The sequence below is a fragment of the Cricetulus griseus genome, chromosome 2, assembly GCF_003668045.3.
Source record: "Cricetulus griseus strain 17A/GY chromosome 2, alternate assembly CriGri-PICRH-1.0, whole genome shotgun sequence".
Classification (NCBI taxonomy): domain Eukaryota; kingdom Metazoa; phylum Chordata; class Mammalia; order Rodentia; family Cricetidae; genus Cricetulus; species Cricetulus griseus.
The window spans coordinates 200,971,439-200,987,454 of record NC_048595.1 but is presented as its reverse complement, the minus strand read 5'-3'; the positions used below and the strand labels follow the sequence as shown (position 1 = coordinate 200,987,454).

Sequence of the window (16,016 nt, the reverse complement as noted above, 5' to 3'; positions counted from 1 at the left end):
ATTTAAATAATATATATATTATTTTTAGGGACTGAAGAGATGGCTCGGTGATTAGGAACACTTGCAGCTCTTCCAGAGGACCTGAGTTTGATGACCAGCATCCACATGGCAACTTATAACCATCCCTAACTCCAGTTCCAGGGAATCCAGTATCCTCTTCTAGCCTTCTTGAGTACCAGGCATGTACAAAGTACCCTTAAATACACGTAGGCAAAATACTCATACACATAAAATAAAAATAAATAAATCTTTAAAAAATACTTTGTGGGTAATAAAAAATAAAAAAATAACGATCCAGGTGTGGTAATGTACACCTGAAATCCTAGCACTGGGGATGCTGAAGCAGGAGGATTTCAAGTTTGAGGTAAGTCTAGGGTAGGTTCATGGCCAGCCTTGGCTACATAACAAGACTGTCTCAAAACACTAAAAACAAAGGAGTGCAACTAGTAACAAGGAAGGGGACAGGAACGAGTTCAAGAGTAGAGCTCTTGCTTAGGGAACACACGATCCCCAGATACTCCTGCCCTTCCCAAAGAGAGTAGCAATGAAACAAACACCTTTAGGTTAAAAATAATATCATAGGTACACATCTGCAATTCTGGAACTCAGAAGGTAGTGGCAGGAGAAATCTTTTTTTTTGGGGAGGGGGAAGCAGTTCAAGACAGGGTTTCTCTGTGGCTTTGGAGGCTGTCCTGGAACCAGCTCTTGTAGACCAGGCTGGTTTCAAACTCAGAGAGATCTACCTGCCTCTGCCTCCTGAGTGCTGGGATTAAAGGCGTGCGCCACCACCACCCAGCCAGACATGCTTTCTATATAACATTGTAATAATGAAGTAATTTCTTTAACTGGCAAACCTTTATATCTAAATCTCTGATAAAGTCCAATATTGTTTTCTTCCCTGGTGTTACTAGTGTTGACAACACAGGATTTAAGAAGGGCTTCTAGATGAAAACTTCCAGATAGAGTCCTGACCACTTTTCTTGCTTGGAGCTTCTACCAGACTCATGGCTCAAAAAGGCTTTCTGTACACATGCTCTTCGAGCCAAAGCAGACAACACGCCATTTCTGTAATGAAGAACACCTGGTAGGTGGCACTGCCACCTTGCCCTGCAGGTAAACGCCTTGCTGCGTCTCCTGATTTATAGCTTGCCTTGATGAGTGAGGGGTGTGGCAAACTGAGCTAGTTCAAACACTCCATAAGAGTTTCAGAGATCAGCCTGCAGAATGACTCAGCCCTCACCTGTAAGTTAAAATTGCTCCTCAAATTGGAGTCCTGGGACTGCTCCTTCCACAGTTTGGTAAGTGCTTCTAAGTCTCACAGAAAACAGTGGGACAGGTAAGATCCTGGATGTTATCTTAGAGATTTTCCCAGGAGATACTGACACTAATGCCCAGTTCTCCAGCTACTACTGTATTAAAAAGAGAAATATGAGAGAAGGCAAGATGGCTCGGAGGTAAAAGCACTTACCACAAAGTGCCCCCTCATCATACACACACAACAACAATAATAATAGAGGTGTGAGCTGTGAGTGATTGAGAACACCAGTATTATTGGTACCTGGGAAGTAGAGGCAGGAAGCTCATGAGTTCAAGACCAGCCTCAGCTATATTTGTTGTGTTTGAGGCCAATCCAGGGTATATGAGACCCTGTCTCAAAAACAACAGCCAGGTATGGTGGCCTATTCCCTTGATGCCAGCATTTGGGGGGATGGGGGGGCAGAGGCAGGTAGATTTCTGTGAGTTTAAGGCCAGCTTGGTCTACATAGTGAGTTCTAGGCCAGGCAAAGATATATAACAGGCCTTGTCTCTAAAAAGAAAATGAAAATAACCCCAAACCTTTTCAAATATTGAGTTCAAGTGAGGCCAGTCTATAGCTGGGGCCATACAGTAAGACCCTGTCTCAAAAATAAATTTAAAGAAAAAGTGATAGGATTAGGAAACCTAGAGGATTCCCAGGAGTCTTTCTGACTCAAAAGTGTTACCTGACTTGATGCCAGGCAGGAGCAGCCTGTGAAATGAGTGAGCTCTTGTGTTGGGGTTGCTATCTAATGGGCTCCCTCATCAACAAAGTGTTTATGTGAGAACCCAAGCTTCCACTGACCTGGGAACTTTAAAGACTAGCAGGACATGGCACTAACTAAGGAGAGCTTCTAAAGAAAGCAGGTGTGACTGCCTAAATTATAGTGTGTAGTGTGTAAGATACATATGAAAGGTACAAAGTGGATACTTTAGGCAAAAGCAGAAGTCTGGACTTTTCCAAGGGATCTATTATTGATTGTAGGCGCTTAGAACTTTTTTTCCAATAAGCATATACAAGCGTACACTGAGCTGCATTCCTGTACGGTTGCTGATATGCAATTCTCAGTTCTATGTTTGGCTTTTCCTTTACTATGTACCCCCATGGGGGGAAATGTCATAGAACTGTTACAAGTTTTCATCTTTCACTGGAAAGATTCATCTTCCTGGGAAGGTACTACCCAAAGTATAGTCTCCAAGGACTCACAGGGAGAAGGCACCTAGTCTACATTCTGCAATTTGGTGGCTTTTTGAAACATGTTTCTAGTTACTGTAGAGACACTGACCTGTGTTTATGTTAAGCAGCTTCTCAGGAGTTCTGGACTTCGAATAGGCTAAGTTCCTCCAAAGGATGAACCAGTCATCTACGCCTTTATCTGAAAAAAATGGTTGTTCCTAGCCCAGGCATGGTGGTGCATGCCTAAGATGCCAAGATGCACTTGGGAAGCCAAGGAAGAGAATTCCCTTGAGTTTAAGGCTAGAGTGAGATCATGTCTCAAAAAACAAAACAACACAACAACAACAAAAAACAAGTAAAAGAAGTACAAACAAATACCCATGCACACTGCCAAGTATCCCATTTGACTAGCTCTTCATTTTATACATATAGTGATTTTTTTAAAGACAGCTTCATGCAGTCATGTAGTCCAGGCTGGCCTTGAACATGCTATGTAGTCAAGGATGACCTTGAACTTCTAATTCCTGTCTTCTCCTCCAAGTGATAGGATTACAACCAATGCAACCATACCTGTTTTATTTATTTTTTTACTTACTGTTTTTCAAGACAGGGTTTCTCTGTACCTTTTGGAGGCTGTCCTGGAACTCACTCTGTAGACCAGGCTGGCCTCCAACTCACAGAGATTCACCTGTCTCTGCCTCCTGAGTGCTGGGATTAAAGGTGTGCATCACCACCGCATGGTTTGATGAGATGCTAGTGATCAAACTCAGGACCTTGTGCTTGCTAAGCTGGTACTCTACCAACTGAGCTATATTCCCACCCTTCTATAGTGATCTTTTTCTTACTACCTTACTGAATCTTCTGATTACACAGGGTAATGTATTACTTACAGATAAGTTGAAAACATAATTACATAAAAGTCACTGATGGGTCAGCAAGATGGCTCAGTGGATAAAGGGGCTTGCTACCAAGCCTGATGACCTGAGTTCAATCTCTAGCTAGAATGCACATGGGAAAGGAGAGAATCTACTCCCTCAAGTTGTTCTTGGTTCTGACCTCCACATACTTCCCGTGGCAATGCACATACCCGCTCACTCACACACATTTAAAAAAAAAAAAAAAAAAAAAAGACAAAACCAACAAGGGGCTGGGGCTGGTGAGATGGCTCAGTGGTTAAGAGCACTTGCGGCTCTAGAAAAGAATCCAAGTTCAGTTCCTAGCACACGCATCATGTGGCTCACAATCACCTGTAACTCCAGCTCCAGGGAATCTGACACATATTGTGGCCTCCACAGATGTATATACACACACACTTACTTTAAGCAGAATGTAATCATATGTCTGGCATACGTAAATTTTGTTTTATTTTGAGATTAGGTCTTTCGTAGCCTAGGCTGGCCTCAAACTCACTTTGTAGCCATGGCATTAGAATGGTGTGTACAGCCACACCCCTTTCCTTCTTTCTTCCTTCCTTCCTTCCTTCCTTCCTTCCTTCCTTCCTTCCTTTTTTTCTTCTTCCTTTATTTCTTTTTTGCTATATAAAGTCCCATTTTATTTTTTCAACGTGTTTGTCTTCATGAAGCCATCTCTTTACATGGTCTTTGGTGGCGGTTGTGGTGCAGCACCAGCAGGTCTAAATCATGGTGGGGTTGTTAAGTCCTTCTGGGCTTTCCGAGATCAATTCCTAACTACTTTGCTATGAATAGCACAGCTCACACAGTAATGCAGCTTGACATAGAGCGTGGGGAGAACGTAAGCGTCGAAGACACTTGCTTCAGATATGTCCCTGACAGCAGCGGCCTCTACAATGTTCCGAATGATGAACTTTTTAATGGCCTTGTCCTTGGGCATGCACCGGGCACAGTTCATGCAGCGAATTGGCTGCACATGGCTGTGGCCCTTTTTGGCTCCCCCGTTGTTTCGTCTTTTTTTGGTCATCTTGGAGCCAAGACCTGAAAGATTCTTTCTTTCTTTCCTTCCTTCCTTCCTTCCTTCCTTCCTTCCTTCCTTCCTTCCTTCCTTCCTTCCTTCCTTCCTTCCTTCCAAGATCTCACTCATCTGAACTTGACCAGGCTTGCCTTAAACATGTGGCGCTAGGATTGGAAACATAGTGCAAGGGCTCACCTGGGAGCCTGGAATGGTTTGGAACTCACCATGTAACCCAGGCTGACCACAAGATCCAGAACCTGCCTGGACCTCTCCAGTTTGGAGATTACAAGTGTGTTCCACCATAGTCTGCTTCCTTAACTGATTTGTTCTTTTCAGGTTAGGTCTTGCTGGCTTGGACTTGCTTGCCAGGTTTGCCTTACCTCTTGATCAACCTCTATTTACCTCCTAAGTGCTGAGCACTACCATGCTGGGCTTCATTAATTTAAAAAATGGTGATGGACTGGGCACTGGTGGCTCACACCTTTAATCCCAGCACTTGGGAGGCAAAGGCAGGAAGATCTCTGTGAGTTTGAGGCCAGCCTGGTCTACAGAGTGAGTTCCAGGACAGGTTTCAAAGCAATACAGAGAAACCCTGTCTCGAAAAACCGAACAAAAACATAAATAAATAAAATGGTAATGGGAGCTGGAGAGATGTCTCAGTGGTTAAGAGCACTTGCTATTCTTCCAGAGGACCTGAGTTTGTTTCCTAGCACCACCTATGACAGGCAACTCACAACCCCCTGTAATTCCAGCTACACAGTGGAGATAACATATTCTAGCTCTGAAGGCACCTACATACATACACACAGTAAATAAATAAAAATAAAATCTGTGTGCCTGCACATCTGTGTATGTGTGTGGACACAAGCATAGATGGTGAGTGAGGCAGCTAGTGAGAGCCAATTCTCTCATTCTACCATGTGGGCTCCTGGATCACCCAGGTCTTGGCAGTAAGTGTCTTTACCTGCTGAGTCATCTTGCTGGTCTTTCATTAGGTTTTGCAAGTACAAGTGTGTAAATGCATGCGCGTGTGCATGTTGTGTGAGTACATGTGTGTAGAGGCTAGAGGTCAACCTTGGGTTTGTCATTCTTCAGGCACCACCCACATTTTTGCATGTGATATATGTGTGTATCTGATTTATATATGTGGAGTTTACATTTTAACTAAATTGACTGGCAAGCAAGCCCCCAGGATCTGTCAGTTTTATACTGATCCATACCCTCCTACCTCCACCCCAGCACTGGGGTTACAGACACATATATAGTTGGCTTTAAAAAAAATTATTTTAAATTATGTGTATGTGTGTCTGCATATGAGTATGTGCATCTGAATTCAGTGCATGCAAGGGCCAGAAGTGGGTATCAGACCCCTTGAAGTTTGAGTTAAAAGAAGCTGTGAGGTGCTCAACATGGTGCTAGTCCTCTGTAAGAGAAATACATACTCCTAACCACTGAGCCATCTCTCCATCTCCCGCCATAGTTTGGTTTTTATTGCTATTAAGAGACAACATGACCATGGCAACTCTTATAAAGGAAAACGTTTAATTGGGGCTAGCTTACAGTTAAGAGGTTTAGTCCATTATTGTCATGGCAGGTGGCATGAAGGTAAACATGGTGCTGGAGAAGAAGATGGAGAGTGCTACATCTTGATCCTCAGGCGGCAGGAGGAGACTGTGTGTCACACTGGGCATAGCTTGAGCGTATGATACCTCAAAGCTCACCTCCACAGTGACACAGTTCCAGCAACAAGGCCACACCTCTTAATAATGCCACTTCCTATGGGTCAAGCATTCAAACACATGAATCTAAGTGGGTCATTCCTATTCAAACCACCAAACCCTCCTTCTAAATTTTACTTTTGCTTATATGTATATCAGTTTGTATGCAGGTGTCCAAGGGGGCTAGAGAGAAAGGTGTTGGATCCCCTGAAGCTAGAATTACAGATGGCAGTGAGCTACATGATGTGGGTGCCAAGAACCAAAATCAGGTCCTCTGTAAGATCATCAGAAGCATTCTTACTCTCTTGTTTTCCTCAATATTGAGACAGGGTTTCACTATATAGCCCTTGTCTGTCCTGAAACTCACTGTGTAGACCAGGCTGGCCTCAAACTCATAGAGCTCTCTCTGCCTCTGCCTCCCAAGTACTGGGATTAAAGATATGCACCACCATGCTTGGCTTAAAAAAATCTGTATTCACTTACTTGATGTGCATGAATGCTTTGCCTATATGTATATATTTACATGCATGGCATGTTGTGCCTGCTGTTCAAGGTCAGAAAAGGGGGTCAGATCCCCTGGAACTGGAGTTATGACTTATGGATGATGATTTTTCTTTGTTTGCTTTTTGTTGTTGTTGTTGTTTTGTTTTGAGACAGGGTTTCTCTGTATAGCCCTGGCTGTTTTGGAACATGCTCTATAGACCAGGCTGGCATTGAACTCAGGAGATCCACCTGACTCTGTTTTCCTGGGACTAAAGGCATGTGCCTCCATGCCCTGCTAATGGATGGTTGTAAACCACCATATGGTCCCAGGTCCTCTGCAAGAGCAACAAGTGCTCTTAACTGCTGAACCATCCCCCCAGCAACAACAACTCTTAACCACTAAAGCATTTCTCCAGCTCCAATACCTGGTTTTTATGATCTGAATTGAGGTCCTCATGTTTCTGCAAGCAAGTACTTTATCTACTAAGCTATCTCCCCAGTTCACCTTCAGAAGAGAATTATAAAGATTTAATGACATCATCAAAGTGAAACAAATTTATTGGTTTACTTTTGCTTTCTTTGTATAGATGGGATGAACTATGATAAACTGTTATGTAGAAATTCACTGTTCTGAGAAAATTCAGGTTCCATGGGAAAGAACTCCATGCATGGGCTGGAAAGGTGGCTCAGTGGTTAGGAGCAGTTGCTATTCTTCCAGAGGACCTGAATTTAGTTCTAAGCACTCATATCAGGAGGCTCCCAACTCCTGTAGCTCCAGGGAGATCAGATATCTCTGTAAGTACTTCTACTTAGGTGCACATACCACCCCCACCACATATGCACATAACTAAAAATAATAAAAATAAATCTTAAAAAATACAAGCAGTCAGAGTCCCTGCATTTATGATTTTGTTTGTCAAACTCATATACATAGCTGATAGGGGAGATACTATGATCAAGAGAACGGCTTTCCCAGGAAAAGGCTTATCCATTGGTTTCTGACATACTGATCTCCACAATTTCTTCAAACATCAGAAACTCAAATGCATAATTTGAGTTGGGGGAGAATTTTCTCAAGCTTTCTTGCTTTTTTTCTTACCACCACCACCACTACCAACAACAACCCAACAACCCAACAACCCAACAACAACAACAACAACCCAACAGGCCTGAAGAGATAGATGGCTCTGGGGATAAGAGCACCTACTATTTTTGAAGAGAAACAGAGTTTAGTTCCCAGCACCAAGTGAGTGGTTCACAGTGCCTGTAACTCCAGCTACAGAGGATCCAACTTCTCTGGCCTCTGAGGTCACCTATACTGAAATGCACATACCTATATTCAGGCACACATACACATAATTAAAAATAATTCTTAAAGATCCATCATATTATGAGGAATGAGCCTCTATTAAGTTTTAAGAATTCTTCTATTAGATGGCAGTGACAGCACATGTCTTTAATCCAAGTACTCAGGAGGCAGAGGCAGGCAGATCTCTGAATTTGAGACTAGCCTAGTCTACAAAGTTCCAGGACAGCAAAGGCTACACAGAGAAACCCTATCTCGAAAAGCCAAAACCAAACCAAACAAAACCAAACCAAAAACTTCTATTATGTTTTAAGAATTCAACTTTTGGGTATGGTAGCACATGCCATCCCAGCACTCAGGAGGACTACATAGTGAGACTCTGCTCCACTACTCTCACACCTCCAAAACACAAACAAAAAACTCTGAAGCTGTAGAGATTGCCTCCACTTTCTTTGCCTGTCTAAAAAAAAAAAAAGTACACACTTGGAAACATTATAAATACACTGTATATTACTGGGGATGTAGCTCAGGAGTAGAGGCCTCACCTAATGTACATGAAGCCCTGTGTGAGGTCCTCAAAGCCTAAAAATACAAAATACAACAAACACAGTGCAGTAAGTACTCCTGTTAGTTTTCTGTGGGACAAGTTTTATCTAATGATCATTTCTAACAATATTGACTGACTAAGACAGGGTCATGCCATATAGCTCAGTTTGGCTTTGAATTCTCAATTCTCCTGTCTCAGCTTCCTGAGTGGTAGAATTACAGGTGTGAACCACTATACCCAACTCAACAAGCACACATGCATACACACATGTATGGCTAGTCCAGGCTACAGAGTTCCAGTCAATAACATCAAATGTGCCAAGTGGCACTAGCCTTTATTCCAACTAGTTTGAAGGCAGAAACAGGGCGATATCTGTGAGTTTGAGGCCAGCCTGATTATACATGGTGAGTCCCAGACCAGTCAGAGCTACATAATTAAAACAAACAAATAAAAACAAATAAAAATCCAGCCAGACACAAGAGGTGGAAGGGAGAAGGTCAGAAGTTCAAGACCAGACTCCTCTATGTTGAAAGTTTGAAGCCACTCTGCACTATGTGATACCCTGTTTCATAAAACAAAAATCAGGAGCAGGTGAGATGGCTCACTGAGTAAATAACAAGTCTAGAAACCCCAGTTAGACCCCTGGCAACTATGTAAAGGGGAAATGAGAAAACCCATTCCACCAAGTTGTTCTCTGACTTCACACTAGCACTGTGGAACATATGCACGCGCACACACATGCTCATGCTCATGCTCTCTCTCTCTCACACACACAGATTTTAAAATTAAAGAAAAATAAAAGAGGCCTGGAGAGATAGCTTGGTGATTAAGAGCACTGGCTGTTCTTGCACCCACTGGGTGCAAGATTCTGATTCCTAGCACCTACATGGCAGCTCACAACCATCTGTATTCCAGTTCCAAGGGATCTGACATCCTCTTCTGGCCTCTTTGAGCCCCAGGCACACATGTGTTACACAGAAACTTGTAGGCAAACACTTATACACATAAGAAATTAAAAAAAAAAAAAAAAGCACAGGGCTGGAGACATAGCTCCTTGGTTAGGAGCACTGACTGCTCTTCCAGAGCACCCTGGTTCAATTCCCGGCACCCACATGGCAGCTCACAACTGTCTGTCACTCCAAGATCTGACACCCTCACACAGACATATATGCAGGCAAAACTTTTTATTTTTATTTTTTTTAAAGCAGAGCTGTAGTGACATGGAATAGTCAATCATTCTGAACCACACAGCAGTCACCAAAATCTAGGAAACTTATAGTTTCATAATGATAAACTACTGTCAAGTGTTTCAGAAACAACGATTATTGCTCAATCATATTGACCATGCTCCCAGGGTTAGTTGCTAGGTATTGAATCAAGAAGAATGTAGTTCTTAAATGGATGGAGGAAATGAAAATAGCTTTCAGTTTCCTCTCTTTCAGATTTGTTAATTTGTTTAAATACTTTAATATATTTATTCATCAAGTTGCATCAGAAATTATTTTTGTACGGGTGGTAACAATGACAAGAAGGTCCTTCATAATGTTGCACCAGTCAATACCTGCTTTTGCCTACGGATGTATCCAAACCAATTCTGGATAATCAAGCTTTGGAGTGGGTTGGGCATGCTAAGGTTTTTTTTTTTTTTTTTTTTTTTTTTTTTCCCTGCTTAGTTGCTTAGTTTGGATTGTGAGCTAGTCACACATGCCTTGAACATTGGAGGATGCAGGCTAATTAAAACTGTATATGTTATTATGTTATCTAGGGCACACCTTTAATTCCAGCGCTTGGAAGGCAGAGGCAGGTGGAAGGCAGAGGCAGGTGGGTCTCTGAGTTTCAGGGTAGCCTGGTCTACAAAGCAAGTTCCAGGACAGCCAAGACTACACAGAGAAACCTTGTCTTAAAAAACCAAACCTAACCAAACTAAAAAAACAAAACAAAGAACCCAACAACAACAAAACCTGTATATGTTGTTTTTATATATAAAGTTATATAAAATAAGATCTCTCACATTTTCTACAACTTACTATCTAGAAACAACATTTGCTTAGTATGTTGTTATCATAGGAAATACTTTCCTTCTTGGCATATGAAATGCAAAATAAGCAATTATCAAGTCTAAGAAATTTTAAAAATGTTTGGCAGAACTAATGTTTGGCAGAACAAGCAAGCCTGATCATGCCCAGAAAAAAAAATTACTATATTTTTAAAGTTTTGGTGAGCGTGGCTTTTAATAGCACAACCATCTTTCCAGCCTGTTTATATTCTTTATAGAAATTTCAAAACCCAATTTAACGGAGGTGAAATACTGGATATTGCACAACCGAGACAGATACAATTCTGTAAATCAGCTGGGCAAAAAAAACATTTGTCATACAAACTTGACCAAACTCCTTTGTGATTTTTAATCATGACTTAGTGAGGAACTGTAACACTTTGAACCATTTTTATTGATAAAAGAGAGGAGAGGGAGAGGAAGGGGAATCATTAGAGGCAGGTGACTTCCTTGGTCAATAACTTTGTCAAGAATTGGTTAGGCTGGCAGAAACCAGTACGGGCAGCGAACTCCTGAAGAAAGAGGGAGGATTAACTGAGAAAAACGAATCTTCCCTGTAAGTTGGTCGCTCTGCTAAGCTCTGCGTGCCATCAACTTTAATTTATAACCACCTCCTGGGGAGGGTGCGCACGTTCCCATTTTACAGAGTAACAACAAACGCGCCGAGGTCATCCAACAAATAAGTGTCGGCACCGGACCAGAAACAGCCCTCTAGCACGCCTTCTTATCCGCGTCCAGGCTGGCGGTCGCATTCCACGCACCGTCCCATCTTCCTCCGCCGGACAGTTCCCGCGACCGCGGGATGGAGCTGTCCAGCCTGCAGCCCCGCCGGGACATCCCGCCCGAAGGCTGTCGAGCCGGCCCGCCAGTCCACCACCTGGCGCGCGGGCGGGCGGGCCCAGAAGCCTCGGGGCGGCCATCCGCAGCGGCTCCCGGGTTGCTTAACCTCCCCGCGCTGGGTTCAGCTTGGCCAGGCGGGAGGCGCCAAACCAAATCTGCCCTGCCCGCCGAGAACCGCGCGGCCGCTCCCAGTACCCGACTCCCTCCCAAACAGCCGGAGGCAAACGGGTTAAGTAGCCTCACCTGTCCTAGAGGTGGAGCCTGCTGTGGTGACTGACGTCGCGGTCCTCCAACCAGGAAATGGCAGGAAGATGGGGCTTCGTTGAGACTGACTGCTTCTTTCCGCCAATCTCCGCGCAGCTACTTCCGGCCATAGCCGCGGCGCCCGTGGGAGAGCGACAGGTGGGAGCTACTTTGTTTCCTCGGCACCTCTTGCGTTTTGGACGCACAAGACTCTCCAAGCGAAGGTTTAGGTTTACTTCATATTTTGTTAATTCTTGCGGGTTTTCACTTCAGCCCTCCTTTTAATGAGAAATGGAAATTCCCCAGCCCTTTCCCGTCACCTCAGATGGGGGCGGGATGAACCATGTCCTCACAGGCCAATTGTACCACGCGACGTCCCGTGACAAAATGACCGACAATCTCTGGCGCCAATTGAGTTGCCCATTGTTAGGGTTCGTTATGAGTGACCACAAGGCCAACTAATCCACTCTAAGGTCGCGATACGATAGTCACGGAGGCTGACCAATAGCCAGAGAAGAGGACCGGAAGTCAGCTCGGGAGGAGTAGGAGGCGGGTGTTCACAACCGCCTAGGCCTGCGCGGGTCAACGCAGCTTGGGGGCTGCGAGCCAGCTAGCAGCGCGTGACGGAGAGCGTGAGCGACAGATCTCCTCGGCCAATGGTTTGCAGGCGCCTGGGAGTCGCGACCAGTGATGAGTCTAAGGGGCGGGAGGCAGCAGGTTAGGCAGTGAGAAGTTAGTGGCGCTGCTGGGACGGGGGGGAAGGAGACGCTTCTTCCTCCTGTGCTCCTCACCTTCCTGGGATCAGCCGCGGCGGTGGCCGCGAGTGATTCGGCGGCGTCTCCGGCTCCGCGTGCGAACCATGCTGACGGACAGCGGGGGTGGCGGCACCTCCTTTGAGGAGGATTTGGACTCGGTAGCTCCGCGATCCGCCCCAGCTGGGGCCTCGGAGCCGCCTCCGCCGGGAGGGGTCGGGCTGGGAATCCGCACCGTGAGGCTCTTTGGGGAGGCTGGGCCCACGCCGGGAGTCGGTGGCGGCGGCGGCAGCGCGGGCGGAGGGGACGCAGCGCTGGATTTCAAGTTGGCGGCTGCTGTGCTGAGGACGGGCGGCGGAGGTGGTGCCTCTGGAAGCGACGAGGACGAGGTGTCCGAGGTATAGCTCCAGGACCCTGGTCTCTAACATTGCGTGAGACGTGGATTCTTTGGGTCAGCACCCGGCTGGTCCACTCTCCCGCTTCCCTGGTGCAGTGTTCTCTGACAGCAGTCGCCTGCAAGGCGACGGTGTCAGCGGCGCGGGCCTAGCGAGCGCTCTGCTTGCTCTTCGGCGCGCGTCTGAAGCGGGACGGGTTCCCGTCATCGCCTGTAGACCCACAATAGGGAGTTCTTTGGTCTGCGAGCTTCGCGCGGGAACCCGAACTCCTCAGGCTACCTCCCGCCCACCCCGTGTTGGAGATGGGGGAGGGCGGGGTCTTTCAAGCCAGAGTCCCTGCCCTTGGTACTGAGGGAGCCGGAGAAACAGACTGGCCGACACAGCTAGCTCAGAAAGCCTTCCTGCTGTTCCTCTGCCTTACGTGTTGCCTTGCCTATGCGTTTAAGTAGAGCGCTTCTTATTTTCTCTTTAGTTTGAGGCAAGGTGAGTATTAAGTTCTCAGCTTTCACGCTGAAAAATCACGTGACTGGCCCTTGGACGTTTTGTGAAGTTAGACAGGAAAAGGAAGTTCCAAGGCATCTTTGAGCTTCGTTTGGAATTGCTGGATAGTCGAACGCTAAGGTTTTAGCCTGTGAGAAGGTGAGGCATCCTACAGACACCTTTTGTTTTCTTGTGAAGAAAATGAGTTGAGCTCTTTCATTTCTTTTAGCGCAGGTGTATATCCCCGCGTGCACATTTCACGTGTGAGCAACTTAGGATGGTAGATACTGTCTTTGGTCTCTTGGGAAAAGGCTACATATAGTTGTAGATATTTGCACACTTAATCGCATACATATACATTTATAAGTTGCTATTTTCTTTGACAGTGGTCAGGATAGAGTACTGTGATGTTTTAAAGTGCTCAGAATTGCTTTTTTTTAAAAAATTTTTTTGGCTATGATTTATTGAATGTTTTAATTTAGTCTGTGAGTTGCTGTGTAGACCAGGCTGGCTGAACTTTATGTGATGATCCTTCTACCTGTATCTCCTTAGTGCAGGATTACAGGTGTGCACCACCATGCCTAGCTAAGTATTTCTTCTATGTTGGTCCTAACATGCCTGGTTCATCCTTTGTGACTTTAACCTCTGGTCCTGGTGTTAAAGTACAGGAATTTCTGTGTGCCACAATGATCTTGGCTTGTGCATTTGAGAGGAATAAGGAGAAATGATTGCATAGTACAGTTACACACTGTTATTCCTAGGTCTGAGCAAGAGTTTATTTGAACGCAACATTTTACTTTGGGGAAAAAAAGCTATGTATGTTATCCATCCATATTTTTGAATTTCACTGTAAGAAAATAAGATGAGAGAAGAATTTTTCTTGGGTAGTCAGTGGTTGGGAGATTCTGTAGGTCCCTCGATTCTGGGTTTGTGGGAGGTTTTATCCTTTCAGTGAAACTTGATGAGAGCTGAGCTCAGAACACATGTATGTTTAACTGAGAAATAAAGTGGTAGTTAACTATAGATTCTAAAGTTTTGTTTCATTTTTCCTTGTGACTTAAAAGGAAGACCCTGAGAAAAGGTTGGCTTTATTCTAAATGTTATGGGAAGATAGTCTCCTTGATTGGGAGGGGGCACTTTTGACATAATTGGCATGGATGAGATTAGAGGTTACTGATTTGCTTTTATGAATAGTGTTTAAATGTCTTCACAGATAAAAGTGCTAGTGTGAACTTCCAAGTCAAATTCCTGTCTCAGTGTTTTCTTTACACACACACACACACACACACACACACTCTCTCTCTCTCTCTCTCTCTCTCTCTCTCTCTCTCTCTCTCTCCATACAATGTTGTGTTAAAGCTATGGGTATAATTTATACCTTTTCATTTTTTAAGACAAGGTTTTAATAAGGCCAGTTCTGGCTGGCCTGGAACTGACTTTGTAGACAAGTTGGCTTGACTTCACAGAGATCAGCTTGCTTCTGCTTTCCAAGTGCCTGAGTTGAGTGTATGTGCCACCATGCCCAGCTTCATGCTTATACAATTTTTTTTTTTTAATATGTAATGGTGTTTTGCCTATGTGTGCACCAGTTGAGTGCTTGGTGCCCACAGAGTCCAAAAGAGGGTGTTACGTCCCCTGAAACTAGAGTTACAGCTCTTTGTGAGCCACCATGTGGCTGCTGGGAATTGAACTTTGGAAGTCCTTTGGAAGAGCAGTCAGTGCTCTTAACCACTGAGCCATCTCTCCAGCCTCAGAACACCTATTCTGTTGTTGGTTTTTTTTTTTTGTTGTTGTTGTTGTTTGTTTTTTGAAGACAGGGTTTCTCTTTGTAACAGACCTGGCTATCCTGGAACTTTCTTTGTAGACCAAGCTGGGCTCCAACTCACAGAGATCCACTTGCCTCTGCCTCCCAAGTGCTAGCATTAAAGGCTTATGCCACCATGCCTGGCCAGAATACCTATTCTTATTCTCATGTTTACCTATATATTCTGTGCCAAAAAATGAATTTGGGTATGAGTATATGTTCAGATTTTTTTTCTTTTTTGGACAGGTTTGTACATTGTAGCCCAGGCTGGACTTGTGTATGCTAAGCAGTCTTCTGTCTGTGTCACCATTATGTCTGGTTGGCTGACTGGCCTTCCTTCTTTTCTTTTTCTTCCCTTTAAAAAACAATAACAGGGGAGAAAAGCCCTTTAGTTTTGGAATGTAGATCTCTGAGCTTACAGAGTATTTTTCGGATATAGGGTGGGGTTTGATGTACATGCAGATTCTTAACCTATGGAGAAGGGAAACTATTTTTATGGTTTTTCCTTTTTTCAGAGAAGAAATTCCTAAAATATTTCATAGCAGCAGTAAGTGTTTAGGGCATATAGTCTGTTTTTGTAAATGAAATGAACTATTTTGTTTAAGTGAGTTATTTACCTTTTCTGTTTCTCTTTCATGAGCTGTTTTATCCTGTTGCTTTGGAAGGGATAATATAATATTCTTAGAAAAAATACTAACCTATGAAGTATTTGATGAATAATAATAAAATCCTAATTTTCATATTTCCTAAATTATTTTAGAGACAAATGAATTAGTTGTTACATAGTTGGAAGTGGAGATTGTCTTCTTCCCCATTTGGGGCAGAAGGTAAGAAATGAGAAATAAAAGACCAAGTACTGTCTTTTGCTGGTTAGGTTAAAAGATCCTGTAGTTTGAGGTGGGGATCTAGGACTACTATTATAAGTAAATTTTTCATTTTTTCTCTTAATCTCATTTATTATTATTTTTATTACTATTGTTGTGTGTGCAT

The 16,016-nt window shown here is 44.0% G+C and overlaps 2 protein-coding genes, 1 non-coding gene and 1 pseudogene across 15 annotated transcripts in view; 2 read left to right on the top strand and 2 right to left on the bottom strand.

The window, feature by feature from the left end:
- Hbegf (heparin binding EGF like growth factor) overlaps nucleotides 1-12,013 on the bottom strand; it is a 50,390-nt gene extending 38,377 nt beyond the window's left edge. The window contains exon 1 of the mRNA XM_027400802.2: nucleotides 11,596-12,013. The gene's annotated coding sequence lies outside the window, so the exon portion shown is untranslated. The remainder of the gene's footprint in view (nucleotides 1-11,595) is intronic.
- On the bottom strand, nucleotides 4,064-4,451 carry LOC100756182 (annotated as a pseudogene).
- Nucleotides 7,530-7,691, top strand: LOC113834036. Its single transcript, XR_003482296.1, has one exon. It is a non-coding gene; the product is annotated as a U1 spliceosomal RNA (small nuclear RNA).
- Nucleotides 12,014-12,313: 300 nt separating the features above from the next.
- LOC100756474 (ankyrin repeat and KH domain-containing protein 1) overlaps nucleotides 12,314-16,016 on the top strand; it is a 115,046-nt gene continuing 111,343 nt past the window's right edge. For 7 of the 13 annotated variants that reach the window (XM_027400792.2, XM_027400786.2, XM_027400791.2 and 4 more), the window contains exon 1: nucleotides 12,317-12,745. In XM_027400792.2, the coding sequence (XP_027256593.1) occupies nucleotides 12,455-12,745 (291 nt within the window). In that variant the 5' untranslated portion in view covers nucleotides 12,317-12,454. Of the gene's footprint in view, nucleotides 12,746-16,016 lie in introns of all 13 variants that reach the window. The other 6 variants (XM_027400793.2, XM_027400795.2, XR_003482295.2 and 3 more) reach the window with 3 other exon arrangements.